The sequence below is a fragment of the Ruditapes philippinarum genome, unplaced genomic scaffold, assembly GCF_026571515.1.
Source record: "Ruditapes philippinarum isolate M1 unplaced genomic scaffold, ASM2657151v2 ctg2843_1_1_1_1, whole genome shotgun sequence".
Taxonomy (NCBI): Eukaryota; Metazoa; Mollusca; class Bivalvia; order Venerida; family Veneridae; genus Ruditapes; species Ruditapes philippinarum.
This window is the reverse complement of record NW_026858902.1, coordinates 28,479-42,316: the sequence shown is the minus strand read 5'-3', so window position 1 is coordinate 42,316 and position 13,838 is coordinate 28,479. Positions and strand designations below refer to the sequence as shown.

The following is a 13,838-nucleotide window of genomic DNA, read 5'->3' as shown; positions in this document are numbered from 1 at the left end:
ATACCCCCGCCCCCTAAAATGGAGAAAAAGAAATTAGAACAACAACAATTAAGAATTACCCATTTTCATCTAATGCTGCTCTTTCAATGTCCATTAAATTGTCTTTTTCTTTTGCGAATAAGCATCGTCAGTGCATACTATTTCCCTGCCGACTTTTGCGGAAATATGTCTTATCATTATTGCGAAAAAGGGCTGAACGGTGACACATTTCACACAAGTTTCAGCACTAGTAGTTTCAAACAACTCTCAACGTATTAATATACAATGTATACACTGTTAAGCATTAGTAAACCACTTCTCTGTCTGTTATTCTAGACAAAACTCATAGTAAATCATACTTGTTTACAATACCGTATTCAAATTGAATTTACCAAGTACTGATGATAGGCTAAAGACACAAACTTGCGAGTTCATTGCCAATTGCAGATCTTTATATGCCCAATTAAGATTTTTTTCCGCCTGAAATAAGACAACTTCTCGATTTTGCATAGCAACGAGGCTCTTTGTGTCTCATCATTTCTCTATTTAAAGCATATTTAAACGTCCTAACTGAGTAAATAAATTCAGGAATAAAACCGTTTTTGTAGTTTCTGAAATACTAACACATTGCATCCTTTTACCCTTTGAGACTAATTATCATGAACTCTGATTGATATTTTGCTAATGTAAAATTAAACAAATAGGAGCTAAGAGTTTTCGTCTGACAGACGATATTTACATTTAATTCGCTACAGTTAACGTCTAAATGACAAATTACATACAATGTACACTATGACGCTATATGCATTGCATTCCGAGTTATACCTGCATTTTTTATGCATTACTGTTTTAAATATTGTTTGTTTAATTTTCTTGCCAAACGGATGCTTAAAGGTATCAAATGTTTTTTCTATATAAAAAGGCGAGTCGTTGCAATTGATACACTACTCGAGGATAGTAAAAACCCATGTGTATAGAGTAAGCATTCATGAATGCAAGTGTAACGAAACAAGATCATAACTCTACTTCTTTTGCTCTTTTTTACAGAAGACCATGAAAATGCAACTATGAATACATTTCAAACAATAAATGGAAAATCATTGTGGAAGGAGTTTCTAAAGGAATAATTTCATTTCTTGAGGTATGTACCTTTGTTTTAGTCATTCGGTATTAAGAATATTTCATTAAGCTACAGTCTCACTTACATCCCGGCAGAGCCCCGATAGACGTCCGGGGTGATCCGGGAACGACTGGAGTGCGACCGGGAACAACCGGGGTACATTCGTAACTCTGCCGGCAACGTCCTGGATGATCCAGGAACATCCTGCATTCGACCCCGGATGGAATAAAATATTTAATATCACCGGGGTGGTCCGGGATGATTCAGAAAGTATAGCTACGGTTGATCCCGATAGAGCCCCGGCAAAACCCGGTTCATTTTAAAAGAATCACGACAATTTGCGATTATTGCACTTGTTTGTATTAAAATCCTTCCCATCTCCCTTCTATCCTGTCTGGCATAAGGATTTTTCAGAAAATCATCATTAATTACTATTCTGGAACAAAAGGTATTATATTGAATAAAAATTATGTATCAATGATATCATTTTCGCTTCCACCGGGGTTCTACCGGGGCTCTGTCTTGATCGTCCTGGGCTCTGCCGGGGCTCTGCATGGATCGACCGGGGCTCTGCCTAGGTCAACCGGGACTCTTCCGGCATCATCCAGGAACGACCGGGGAAGCACCGGCATGAACCGTAGCTTCACCTTGGCTTTGCCTGGATGATCCGGAGCGCATCCTGGGTGGTTAGTTAGGAACTACCATAGCGCTGCCGAAGTTAGTGTGACCGCAACAATAGTTTCACCCGGATCGTCCCGGATCATCCCGGTAACTTACCGGGATGGTCCTGGGCTCTGCCGGGAGTAAGCTTTAAATGCGCATTAAAAATTATTTTCATTTATAATGAAAATAATCAATTTAACTATCAAAGAAGTCAAATATATAATGATGAAAGGTGAGTTAATGTTGATTATGATTTTTTAGGCCTCGATATGTAAGAAATGTAGAAAAGTCTTAATAAAATGATTATTTACAAACATTATTCGAAATCTTTAAATACCTAAATGTATTTTATTCTTCTTCTTTCATTTTCAGATTTTAGAAGACATCATACGGTTTACACTTAAATTGTTTGAACCAAAGACAACAGCTTATCACAATTACATATGAAAGAAATGTGTTAAATTAAAGCAGATGGTCCGTGGCCGGGATTCGAACCACTTTGCTTATTTCATCAGATTAACATAAACATAATACATTTATATTTCTAAAGCCACAAATGATAAAAATGTTTTTATATCAAGATCTTAAATTGTTCAAGCATGTAGCATGTGTAGAAATCAATTACGTTCACCTATATTCATACTCTGAAAATGTTAGAAAAAACGTTAACATTAATCAAATCATCTTTGTTTGTATCATCTTTTAATGTTTATATATAAACATCTTTTTTGTAATATATTTCCTTTCGGATAATGATTTGTCATTACATGAAAACTAATATTTAAAATTCAAAATTTTAGTAGCGTGTATATAACCTTTAATTTTTCCAATATTTTAAATTATTGTCTACTAAGTTATACTCACTTTACTTTTACAAATATGACAAATAGAAAAGATTATCGTTACATGTAAACGTTTGATGTAAAGTTATAGACTATTGATAGAAAGTTAAGTAGATATTTTAAAATATAAAATTATGAATAACCAAGATAATGACAGTAAATGCATTCTAAGTGCAAATAAAAGCAGTCGAAGTAGTACTCAGTCTGAAGAAAATAACCAAAGTGAAAGTGGAAATCATAATGAAAATATAAACGGCTCACTCTCTTCAAATAAGTCTGATAAAAATAACCAAAGTGAAAATGGAAATCATAATGAAAATATAAAAGGCTCACTCTCTTCAAATAAGTTTGATGAAAATAACCAAAGTGAAAGTGGAAATCATAATGAAAATATAAAAGGCTCACTCTCTTCAAATAAGTCTGATAAAAATAACCAAAGTGAAAGTGGAAATCATAATGAAAATATAAAAGGCTCACGCTCTTCAAACAAGTTTGGTGAAAATAATAAAAATGAAAGATGTTATGATAAAAAAACAAACAGTTCACCCACTTTAAAAAAGAATAGTATGACTGGTTCGGACGGAAAAAAAAGTGTCAAACAAGTTACGGCCAACAAACATAGGACTTTGAGAGGTAAAGAATATCATCAGGATGACAGCAGAAATGACACCAAGTATCAATTTCATTATGATAAGCCACTGTTTCCTAAATAATGATTTTGTTTTCATATCATATAACCAGGATAGATGAAAGTAAAATTTAGATACGATTGTTTTCTAATTATCTGACTTTACCAAATGATATCCATTTATATTTTGTAATACACATAGCGCAGTTAATATTTCATTTAATCTATTTAATCAGGGTTGATCTTTAATAAGCTACTTGTTTTAATATTTTTGTTCAATAATTCACATTAGTGTTTCCAAACACACGTATGAAAGTTCATTATACCTACAGTGGGAAAAATATTTACTTTTGAAATTTTTTAGACTTTCGTATTCGACAAGCTCCTGTGTATCGATAACATTGTTATCTTTAATAATTTTAACCTTTGTTTTCGTTTTTTACAAAGGTTAAAAGGTTTTCGAGGTTTATAACAATATAGTTGTTTTTAAATCAATTTAGAGTTGAAACAACTGATTCACTAAAGTTTAAAATCTCTAACTTTTTGATTTCGATGTTGTTTCGTTTGAAAGTTAGGGTTGTATTTAAACAAATGTGTTTTAGCTGTAAGTGACATCAACCGTGTATGTTTTACTTTTGTTAAATGTTAATACAGATTTCTGCTAGATGTTTAATATATCTACAAATCATTTCGTAATTTGAAAAGAATATTTTAGATGAAATAGTTTAGTCGTACGTTACACCAACCTTTGTTTTCGCTTTTGAGAAAAGGTTGGAGGTTGTGAACTTTTTTAATTTAACTTTAAATAGGTTTTTAATACTCCAGTCTTCGTATTCTAGCCGTTTGTTATAACAACCTTTATTTTTTCGCCTTTGTTAAAGGTTGTACAACACTTCTATTAGACGGCTTCTTTTAGACGGCATGTATACATGTATTTGAAAATACTTTTGTGAAAATTATTTGTAACGAATACATAAGCCATCAAACGTTTTTCTTATGTTAAAGGTTTAAAAGATTCTCTTTTCGACGGGTAATGGGTTTAAACACATTTGCGCAACTTGCCTAACTGTCCATAAACATTTTCATGAACATGATGAGTGGATTTTTGTATTTGAATACTTTTCCTTTTTATGATACAACCTGAAAGGAATAAATTTCTTGAAATTGATTGCCAGATGTGGAAGTGAACTGTGTGTTTATGCAGAAATATATTAGATGCTATGTATAGAGATAGATACATATATTGAGACAGAAAAGAGTTGAAAATATTCACAAACAACTTTGTGTGATACTTTTGCTGCAATCTAATGCAGATAAATTAACGGATTTGGTGTTAGTTGTTGAAGTAGAGTAGAGAAATAAGCTATTACAAGATATTGATGACGAAAAAAGGAAAATAATAATGTGTCACAACATGTATATAGCACGCTAAGTATTCCAGAGCCAATGAACAGATATACAGTAAATGTTGGTTGCTGTTAATTGAAATGACCTTGAAGGCAAAGAGGACTTGGCAATTTGAATAACTTTCTGTAAGTATATTAGACTTCAAAGAGAGATATACATAATGCAAGAAAAAATAAACAAGGCTAAAGAACAAAGCAACAGTTGCTATTGGTTGTTGTTGATAGACTATGACCTTTGCGAAAATCAGAGGCCGTTTAGGTTTGGTTGGAGGGGATATTTTATAAGTTGTTTTTAGTTTTTTTTAAATAGATTTGCATAGATTAGATATATATGTAAATTGGTTTTTTTAATGCTTAGGTATATTTTCCTTACAAAGATATATACATGTATGTTTTATTGTACAAAGTATATAAAGACAAATTCATCAGTAATGATTATTCCTGAACTTAATGGAAAAAAATCTTATTTGAAGTGAAACATCAATTTTGTTTTAGTTTGTATGTTATCGTTCCTTATATAAGGGAAATAATTAGTTTTGATCAGATGACCATCCATGCATGGTCTGTAGAAATATGTACTTAAAGAAATAGTTTATTTCTTTTAATATAATATCAACATCATGTAAAATTATTAATTAACTAGTAAGTTACAAAGAAAATAGATGAACACTATTAACTCAATCCGAAAAATTATGAAAAACAGAATGTACATCCAACTAAGGGGAGAGGAGTATATAAACATTTACAAATTTAGCTAAAAACATAATTATAAGAAATGCTTCTACAGAATACATTTTTGAAACCAAAGAACTATTATGGAATGTTATAATGATACAATGATTACATACTTTAAGTGAAAATTTGTCAAACTTGCTTCATAATTTTAGGTATGCACACCCCTGAAATGCACACCGCTGAAATGTTATCTTTTGTGATCGCATTTTGTCCAGCATTTGTCTTCCGTTGTTTTTTACCACAAGGTAGATTTTGACCACTGTCCACTTTTTATTTGTATGTCTGATTTTTATATTGGTAATAAAGGTTATTGAATGAAATAGCTGAGGCTCTACTCCTTTGATATTTTCAAACATTTATATTTCATAAGTGTGATGCTCAAAAAGGTATTGTGGGGTAATAACAGACTTAGGAAAAAGATCTAAATATTTGACATTTAGTATGATTGTAGCATCAACACAAATGTTAATGATTGTCTAAAATAGTCTATCCCCGGTGAGACGCTCTACATTAACACAATATGTTAGAAACATCTCTTTAGAAACTTCAATACCAAGAACTTTGAGTTTTGGTTTGGTATATAGTAGTGACCCAATTGTCTTCTTCAAAAAAGAACTTATGTCCCTTCGGTCAAAGTTTTTATTTTCTAGCTTGTCACTTAGACTAGAAAGATATCGAGCATTACATTAAAATTATGTTTTGCCTTAATTATATGACAAACAGTTAAATATTTAGCATGTAGCATTGCTTGGCACAATTCTATAAATCATCTTGACACTGCGGTCAAACATGACCATTTACTATGATATTATTATTATATTTGTTGCTTGGAAATAACATAACAATGTTTTCATGATTAAGTCTCAACGCCCGTAGTAAACATGTTGATATTTGACAATGTTCCTCTCATCATGGTCGTTAACAGATAGGTTAAATGATGTACTAATATTCATTTTCATTCTTGAATTGTACCTAGTTTGTCATTTTAAATAGTTATTGTATTGTAAATTACAATTTAATTACAGTTGACCCTAAATATAACCCAGAGAAGATTTTGATATTAAAAATAAATATTCTAGAAACTTTTCTAGCAATAGTTCTCAGATGAGCAATCAAGTGATAGCTTGACACTCTTGTTACCAAAGTATATATGTACCATGATATCTGTAACTAAAACAACCCTCTATTGCTATCAATATTTAGCCTGATTTATCTACTTTCAAGCTTGGATATACATTCTATATTCTACTGATTTTAATTACGGTATATTAGTGAGATCCTATTTATGGTATATGTGCAAAACGTAATATATTTGTTAAGATTTTCTAACGATTTTTAACTGAACTGTTCAAAAGCATTCATTAAGTGACATTTTTCTCACTTAAAATATTGCTAGCTGCTTTTCACAGTTTTTTCTCTTTAAAATTGGTCCTTGACGAACACATTAGATAACATAGGACAGAAAGACCTGATATTTTCTTCTGACAATAAATGTTCAATTAAAACGCTAAGAGTTTTATATAGTTCGATTGATATTATATTTAATTGCAAATAATGCCATTTTTAGGGTAAACGAACAAGGCCAATATCATTTTTAATGCGATTATTTAATTGAAAAGGTTGGTGTGATAATAAATAATAACCCAAATAAAAAAACACATTGAAAGCTTGTTAGATTTGTTCTTATTTTGCGAATCAGAAGTAGTTATTATAATCACTATTTAAACAGTCTATCTACTGTAAGGAAAATGTACCATTTATATATTCAGTTGTTAGAGACAGTGTGTCCTTAGTTCCAGGAAAATTGTGTATACTTGCTAAAGCAGAATATTGACATATTTGGTATAAAAATTTGTACAAATGTATTGACTACACAATGTTTTGGCTACGTTTTATTGAAATTTGATCATCATCAGAATTTTGGTTACGTGTGAACAGCTGTTGGATAAAACATGATAATTGCAGACTAATGCCTTTTGATAATGCGATGTTTTCTTTTCTTTGGATACTTGAAGTTTTAAGCGGAACATCATTCAAACCCAAGTTTATATGGCTTTACGCCAGGTCATTGTAGTCTCGAACATTTTTGTTGATCCATAGATGAATTGCACTCAAGAGATATTAATAATTTAATGGTCACTTCAATGGTCACTTTATTAACTAGACAAAAACGTCAAAATTCGTGTCACCCTACTGCTATTTACACGTAACCAAACTTATGATGATTATCAAATTTCAGTACAATTAAAACATTGTATGGTCAATACATTTCTGCAAATTTTAATACCAAATGTGTCAATATTTTGCTCATGTATGTTTACAGAATTATCAAGTCACCAAGTACGCACTTTCTTTTGCAACCGAGTGTTGTATATATTATTGTATACCATTTATATAAAATACAATGTTATCAAACATATTTAATGCTATTAAGTATATAAGACAATTTCTCAAGTTTTCAAAATGTTTAAATATTTTCGTATTCAAGCAAAATCATAACATTTGTATGAACGCTTATTTCGATTGACTCATTTTTAAAAAAAGATATTTACACGAGATTATTTTTTAACCAAGAATACTTTTAGAACAAAATTTAATTGAAATAATTTATGGAATGATTATCAAGTGAAGACTCAGTACCTTGTGTACTGATACTATCTTAAGTTTGTTTGTTTTTACAATGAAAATGATATTTTTATATCTTTATGTTTTGGAATTTATACAATGTCTTTGAGTTAAGATCAATTATATTCATTCGTCTTGCATCTTAATTAGCCATGTTTAATATATGGTTGTCTTTCAGTGGTAATATGTTTTGTTATAATTTTATTCACAGTTGTTTATGCTCATTTAAAATGTATTTTGTCTCAAATCTATTTTAGTAAAGAGCCTTTCATTAAAAGCAAATTATTGGTATACAAATATTTACAATTAATGCAGATGAATTTTATTCGTTTTACTTTTAAATTTTCCTTATAATTTCTGAAAAAAGTAGTTGTTTTACAAAACAAAAGGAAATAGAATAGAGACGTACTCTTTGTTAGATCAAATTGTAAAAATATACTTTATAATGATAGTACCTGTTGTTTTTTATTACATTTTTAATGTTAATTACATTCTTTTATCATTTAAATCAGGTTTTAAATTACTGGATAACAAAACTAGTCTATAATTATGCAAAGGTGTCTTACTTTTAATAATCGGTTATCTTATTCTTGATTAAATTTGTTGATTTTTTTATATGTTAGTCAAAAGAGACACGGTATCATTTGTTTGCAATTTCTTTACGTTTTCTCTTTAGGAATTTCAGATAAATACATTTTAAAATGACTTAAACCAGTTTGGGTACTAGTATAAGTGGTAACGAAAATGTTTTTGTTTGTCAGAAGTATAATCTAAAGTCCGAGCTTTTATAGTATACTCCTTTTCAAAGTCATTTTCTAAAATTTTGGCTCTCTTTGATTTCGAATCACATTTTATGTCAACGTTATTCTAACTCATGTTGGCTCTATTTCTGTTTTACCATCTGTTTTAATATTAGTATTATAATACTTTCAAGAGACAATATTTGAATATTAATTTTTAACAAATGCGCAACATTATCATTGAATATTAGTTCTGGAAAAAAAGTCAAAGACATTTTGGTTACCATAAAATCGTATGGCCACTGCAACATACCATATATGTATTTATGTATGTATATATATGTAAGATAGCTTGCTGTGAGGGAAATGAATAGTTACCTTTCTTATTATAAGATATTTCATCATCAGTGATATACCTGATTTGTTGAAAGTATCATTGTTTGTATTAAAGTTGGTTCAATATGTAAATATTTTGTCGATGGAAAAAATGAAATAACAATATCAATTCCCCTAAAACATTTCTTTGCTAAAAAACAACTGCCAGTGTTTCAGCTATTTAATAAAACGTTTACCACACATTGACTAATGAATAATGGTGTTTTCTCACAGTTTGTATCATATGCCTTGGCAAAAACCTTATGATATTATATCAAATTTTAAATATGGGATAAAAATATTCTTAATATTAAAATATTATCTTTAATCTTTCTTTCGGTTTCGATGTATTTTTACAGTTCTTTAGTAAACGTGTATTTTTTTCTTATCGCTATGTAATTGTAATAGGTTGGATAACCTGAATTTGTTTTCTAGGAAATGAATGTTTCTAAGTGGTTTGATATTGTTGTTTCATTTAATCAAGAGCAAAGTGTTTATATGTTTAACGAAATTAGATATATTCAAAGTGCATTTTTTAACAATTTAGATACATTTCTGATAATAAAATGCTTTATTTTAAGTTAGACATGCTGTACAATGTACATTAAGCATATATGTTCATTTTAATAATTAGACAGAAACCAAACATACATAGTTTGTTGTATTTTTTATGTGTTTCATATTGAAAAGACGAAATGATCATTGGAATTAGAATGAACTGGGGCTAAGTAGTACATGGACTAGTACAACTTTTATAAACCACTGGAATTTGTGATTATAATTATAAGGTTAGCATATAATTGTCCTGTTTAAAAATAGAGATATGAGTCATAGGCTGGTAACGTGTTGCAAAAGTCAATCCTCAAATACAAAAATAATCCAATTGCCAATTGGCAAAGTTTTTATAATAATGCAAAGGAACATGCTGTTTACATCATCTGGACCAGGGTCAAAGTTTATTTAAATATCTCAGTATACATATATTAATACATTCACGAGAAAAAATGCGTTTTGTCTTGATATCAGGACCACAACCAAACAATTATTTTAAACCTAGTTCATTAATTATGAATAATAATCATATGTTTTAATTATTACATTGTGAAAATGTTGTAAAATCCCCCATTCCTTTATTGTCGAATTGCCAAATCTTAATTTAAATGATAATGAATTAATATCTAAATTAAGGTCTGTAACGTAATTGACAATAACAGATTAATTAACGTGATATTCAACACGCAAAAAGAATTGCTGATTATGTTCTATAACATAGGTTATAACATTTGATTTTAATTTTTATGGCTGTTCTTTGATTGACCAAAGCTTTTTATTCACTCTTGATAGTGTCCAAGCTTTTAATAATTTGTCGATATACACCTAGGTGAATAATATTTGATTAGATTTCATTTTTGAAACTGTATTCAGTTTTAAAAATGACGGTAGCAAACATGATGAAAAACACGCTGGTATTATCTTATAGCCATTTGAAAGAGTTGTGCTCTAACATGTAAAAAAGCCTAAAAATATTGGAAGTTTATAATGTAATGTAAACGCATATCTGTATTATTTAAATAGCAGTTGTTCACTCCTTCGTCACGCGGACAAATTTCTAAAAATAAACTCGGGTTTCCAGTTCTATTTTACATGTATAACATGAAAATAGGATATCGAATGTTAGGAGGAAAAAATGTAAGTTTCGTATCTTAATCATATTTTCATTCACCACGTCAAGTTTAAGTTACTTCTCTGTTTACTGTTTCTTAAACTTATTCACAACCTTACCAATTAGATATCTGTGATAAATATCATACTTTGATGGTATTATAATTTATCTTTTTTAAAGACCATTATGTAGTACACTATACATGTATAATGTATTCACTGATTAGAGAATTACCACGATACGAACAGCTAATTTTCATACTCGTCTCGGGCGAAATACACTTGTCAGATGTTTGTTGATAACTACTATCATTTTTAAATGTATCTGTGCTACTGCAGTTGATAATGATATAATTGGTGGTGGTTATGTTGGTATTTTTTTAGTCCGGATCACGACAGGAAGCAACATATAATTGATACTACAGTATATAGGCTAAACGGATTTGAAACTTCTCGGTCCTTTCCGTTGAACTTCGGACACAATTATAAGAATACACAGAACGGAAATGGTATTTCATAACAAGTAGTAATTTAATGCTGGACTATTACAATTATACATGTATATTTAATAAAAGTGCGTCTAAATCAAGTAAATTTAAAGATATAAAAGTTAACAGTACATATTTTATATATTATCATAATGGTGGTAGAAACCGAAAGTTCAAATTGTCTACTATAAATACCTGTTGACATTTATTTGAGTTTGTTTATAATTGTACATCAGTAGTCAGTTTTAAATTCATTATGTCTGTCAGACAAATTTTTAATAAAAAAATTAGCGAAATAGACTTCATATTCCTGTGGATGTCAAATATTTACATAAATTGATTTCGTAATATATTGTCAAATCTCTAAAATTTGTCAATATTGACCTGAGCTGAGACGCATAAACTTTCGGGAGGTATTGCGTAGGTTTCCGTTATTTATTATTATTTACTTTTACTTGGAATTTAATAATAGTAAAGATCTCGATATTAAATCAATAAATAATGATCGATGGCATAGTTATAAGAACGGCGGAATCGTGACCATGTAAATGTTCGAATATTGGACAAACCTCTTAAGTAGCTTTCATAAACTGATGATCTTTTTTTATTTTATTTCTTTTAATTATTTGAAACATCAGTTGATATATCGTGTGTTGCATTTTTGGTATTTTTTATAATTTTATGATTTTGATAAACATAAATTTTTCATTTCATTAATTTCAATGTACGAATTTACGTAGTGATTTGCATGCATAACACATAATGGGCAAGATTTGTAAAATATATCAAAATTCATAAAAGTCCGAGGTTAACTGAGTCTAAACGTTGGTACGACTCGTTTCTGTGCTACACATTTACGCTTCGTGAAAATGCACTTGTGTTTTTCTGTTTAGGCGGAAAAGATGTATCCTGCAAAAATGTCCTGAATACGGCGACCAATACATAAAAACATGTTGTATGTTATAAAAACTATTAGTAAGTTATATCTTAATTTAAAAAATATATATCATCATTTTTTTACACAGGGCAAAGTCGACAACTTTTTCTGTAGGATTTTATTACAGTCTTTATTCCATCTTGAAATGGATAAGTGAAAAAGTACAGCGAGTGGAAAAATACATGAAAGATAAATATGAAACAGCACAAAATATCATTGACAAAACATTGACGAGAAGATCTGGAAAAGAGGGTAAAGCTCAACCTCATGTTATTGTTAAATCCATGGAAGAAGGATCTGCGACAAATAATCTAAATTATAAAGAGAAAGGGTTTGCTTCTCATAAAAATATCTCACCAAAAGAGCGAAAATCCGTTTGCAAGTTCACTCTAGATAGTGAAGTGAATTCCTCACAAAATAACCACAGATGTGCTGTATATAATAAAAAACAGCTTGTTATACGAAATGGAACGTTTGTCATCCGTTACACATCGGTAGGCAAATTAAGATATGAAATATCTACAGGACGAGGAACGTATAAAAGCTACGAAGAACTACAGACAATCGATCATGATTCAATGAATTGTTCCGGTGACGAATATCAAATTTTAGACGAAAACAACAATGAATCTAGAAGTACCATTTTTGATTTTCTTAAATCTGCCAAAAATATAAAATGGTGGATATATGGTTTCATTATTGACAAGTACGTTTTTATGATTACACAGATAAAGCTTCAATATACAAATGATACTGTTAACAAGCTGCAACTATCTGTGGTTACGTCGGAGATGTTCGAGGAAGCAATGCGGGCTAGCCAGATATCAATGATTGAATTGACATTCACACATTTATTTCCAAGTGATTGTAGAATGTTTATTGCAATACCAATCTATAAAGATGGTTATATCCATAGAAAAGATCAGCTATGACCTTGACTGTTTTTGCTTTGTTACGTATGCTTTATTGAAAAAGATTTATTGATTAATGGTGCATTATTTTATTTTTTGTGTTGCTACGTATAGTGTGCTTACTTGAATGACAATACGTGTACCATTTAAAAATTAAAAAGATGCATCTTCTTTCTCTAACTTGCGTATTTATTTGATTTTATATGACTAGTTAGGATAGACATTTGCCTTTGGTATTGTATTTATTGAATGGAGACATATAACAAAATAATGGTCCCGAGGAGGTTATTATATATAGTTTGTTTTTTGTGTAACATATAAGTTTCAAATACTCGTTATATCAAGCCGTAATCTATATAGAATACAATAATCAACAATTATAACAGAATGAGTTATGTTTGTATATTATTTATATTTTTAATTAAACGTATTTCGTTAATATGATATTGCAATTAATTGTATAATATTAACATAAAGGTAATATTAGGTATTGTCAATCAAAAAACTCTAATATAACGAGAATGTTAGGATAAAATGCCAGTTAAAAGATTTATATAAACTATCATAACGTTAATCACGTGTATTTGATTTAACGATATCCTGAGAAATTACATATTATGAAGTTTTGTTTATTTGTTAATCTATGTCGCATCAACACAGTATTAACCTTATGATGGATGACTTTCCAGCTATAGTGCCGGAGGAAGACCTTAAGTGCCTTAGGTGC

The 13,838-nt window shown here is 29.8% G+C and overlaps 1 protein-coding gene across 2 annotated transcripts; it reads left to right on the top strand.

Annotated features, from left to right (window-relative positions):
• Nucleotides 1-10,495: 10,495 nt before the first annotated feature.
• Nucleotides 10,496-13,550, top strand: LOC132754625 (uncharacterized). Of its 2 annotated transcripts, none has more exons than XM_060745285.1 (2): nt 10,496-10,802; nt 12,289-13,550. In XM_060745285.1, coding segments are annotated over exons 1-2 (846 nt in total). In that variant the 5' UTR covers nt 10,496-10,800; the 3' UTR covers nt 13,133-13,550. The 2 variants fall into 2 exon arrangements, with proteins under 2 accessions (XP_060601268.1, XP_060601269.1); XM_060745286.1 differs by lacking the exon at nt 10,496-10,802 and adding an exon at nt 10,906-11,284.
• Nucleotides 13,551-13,838: the final 288 nt, after the last annotated feature.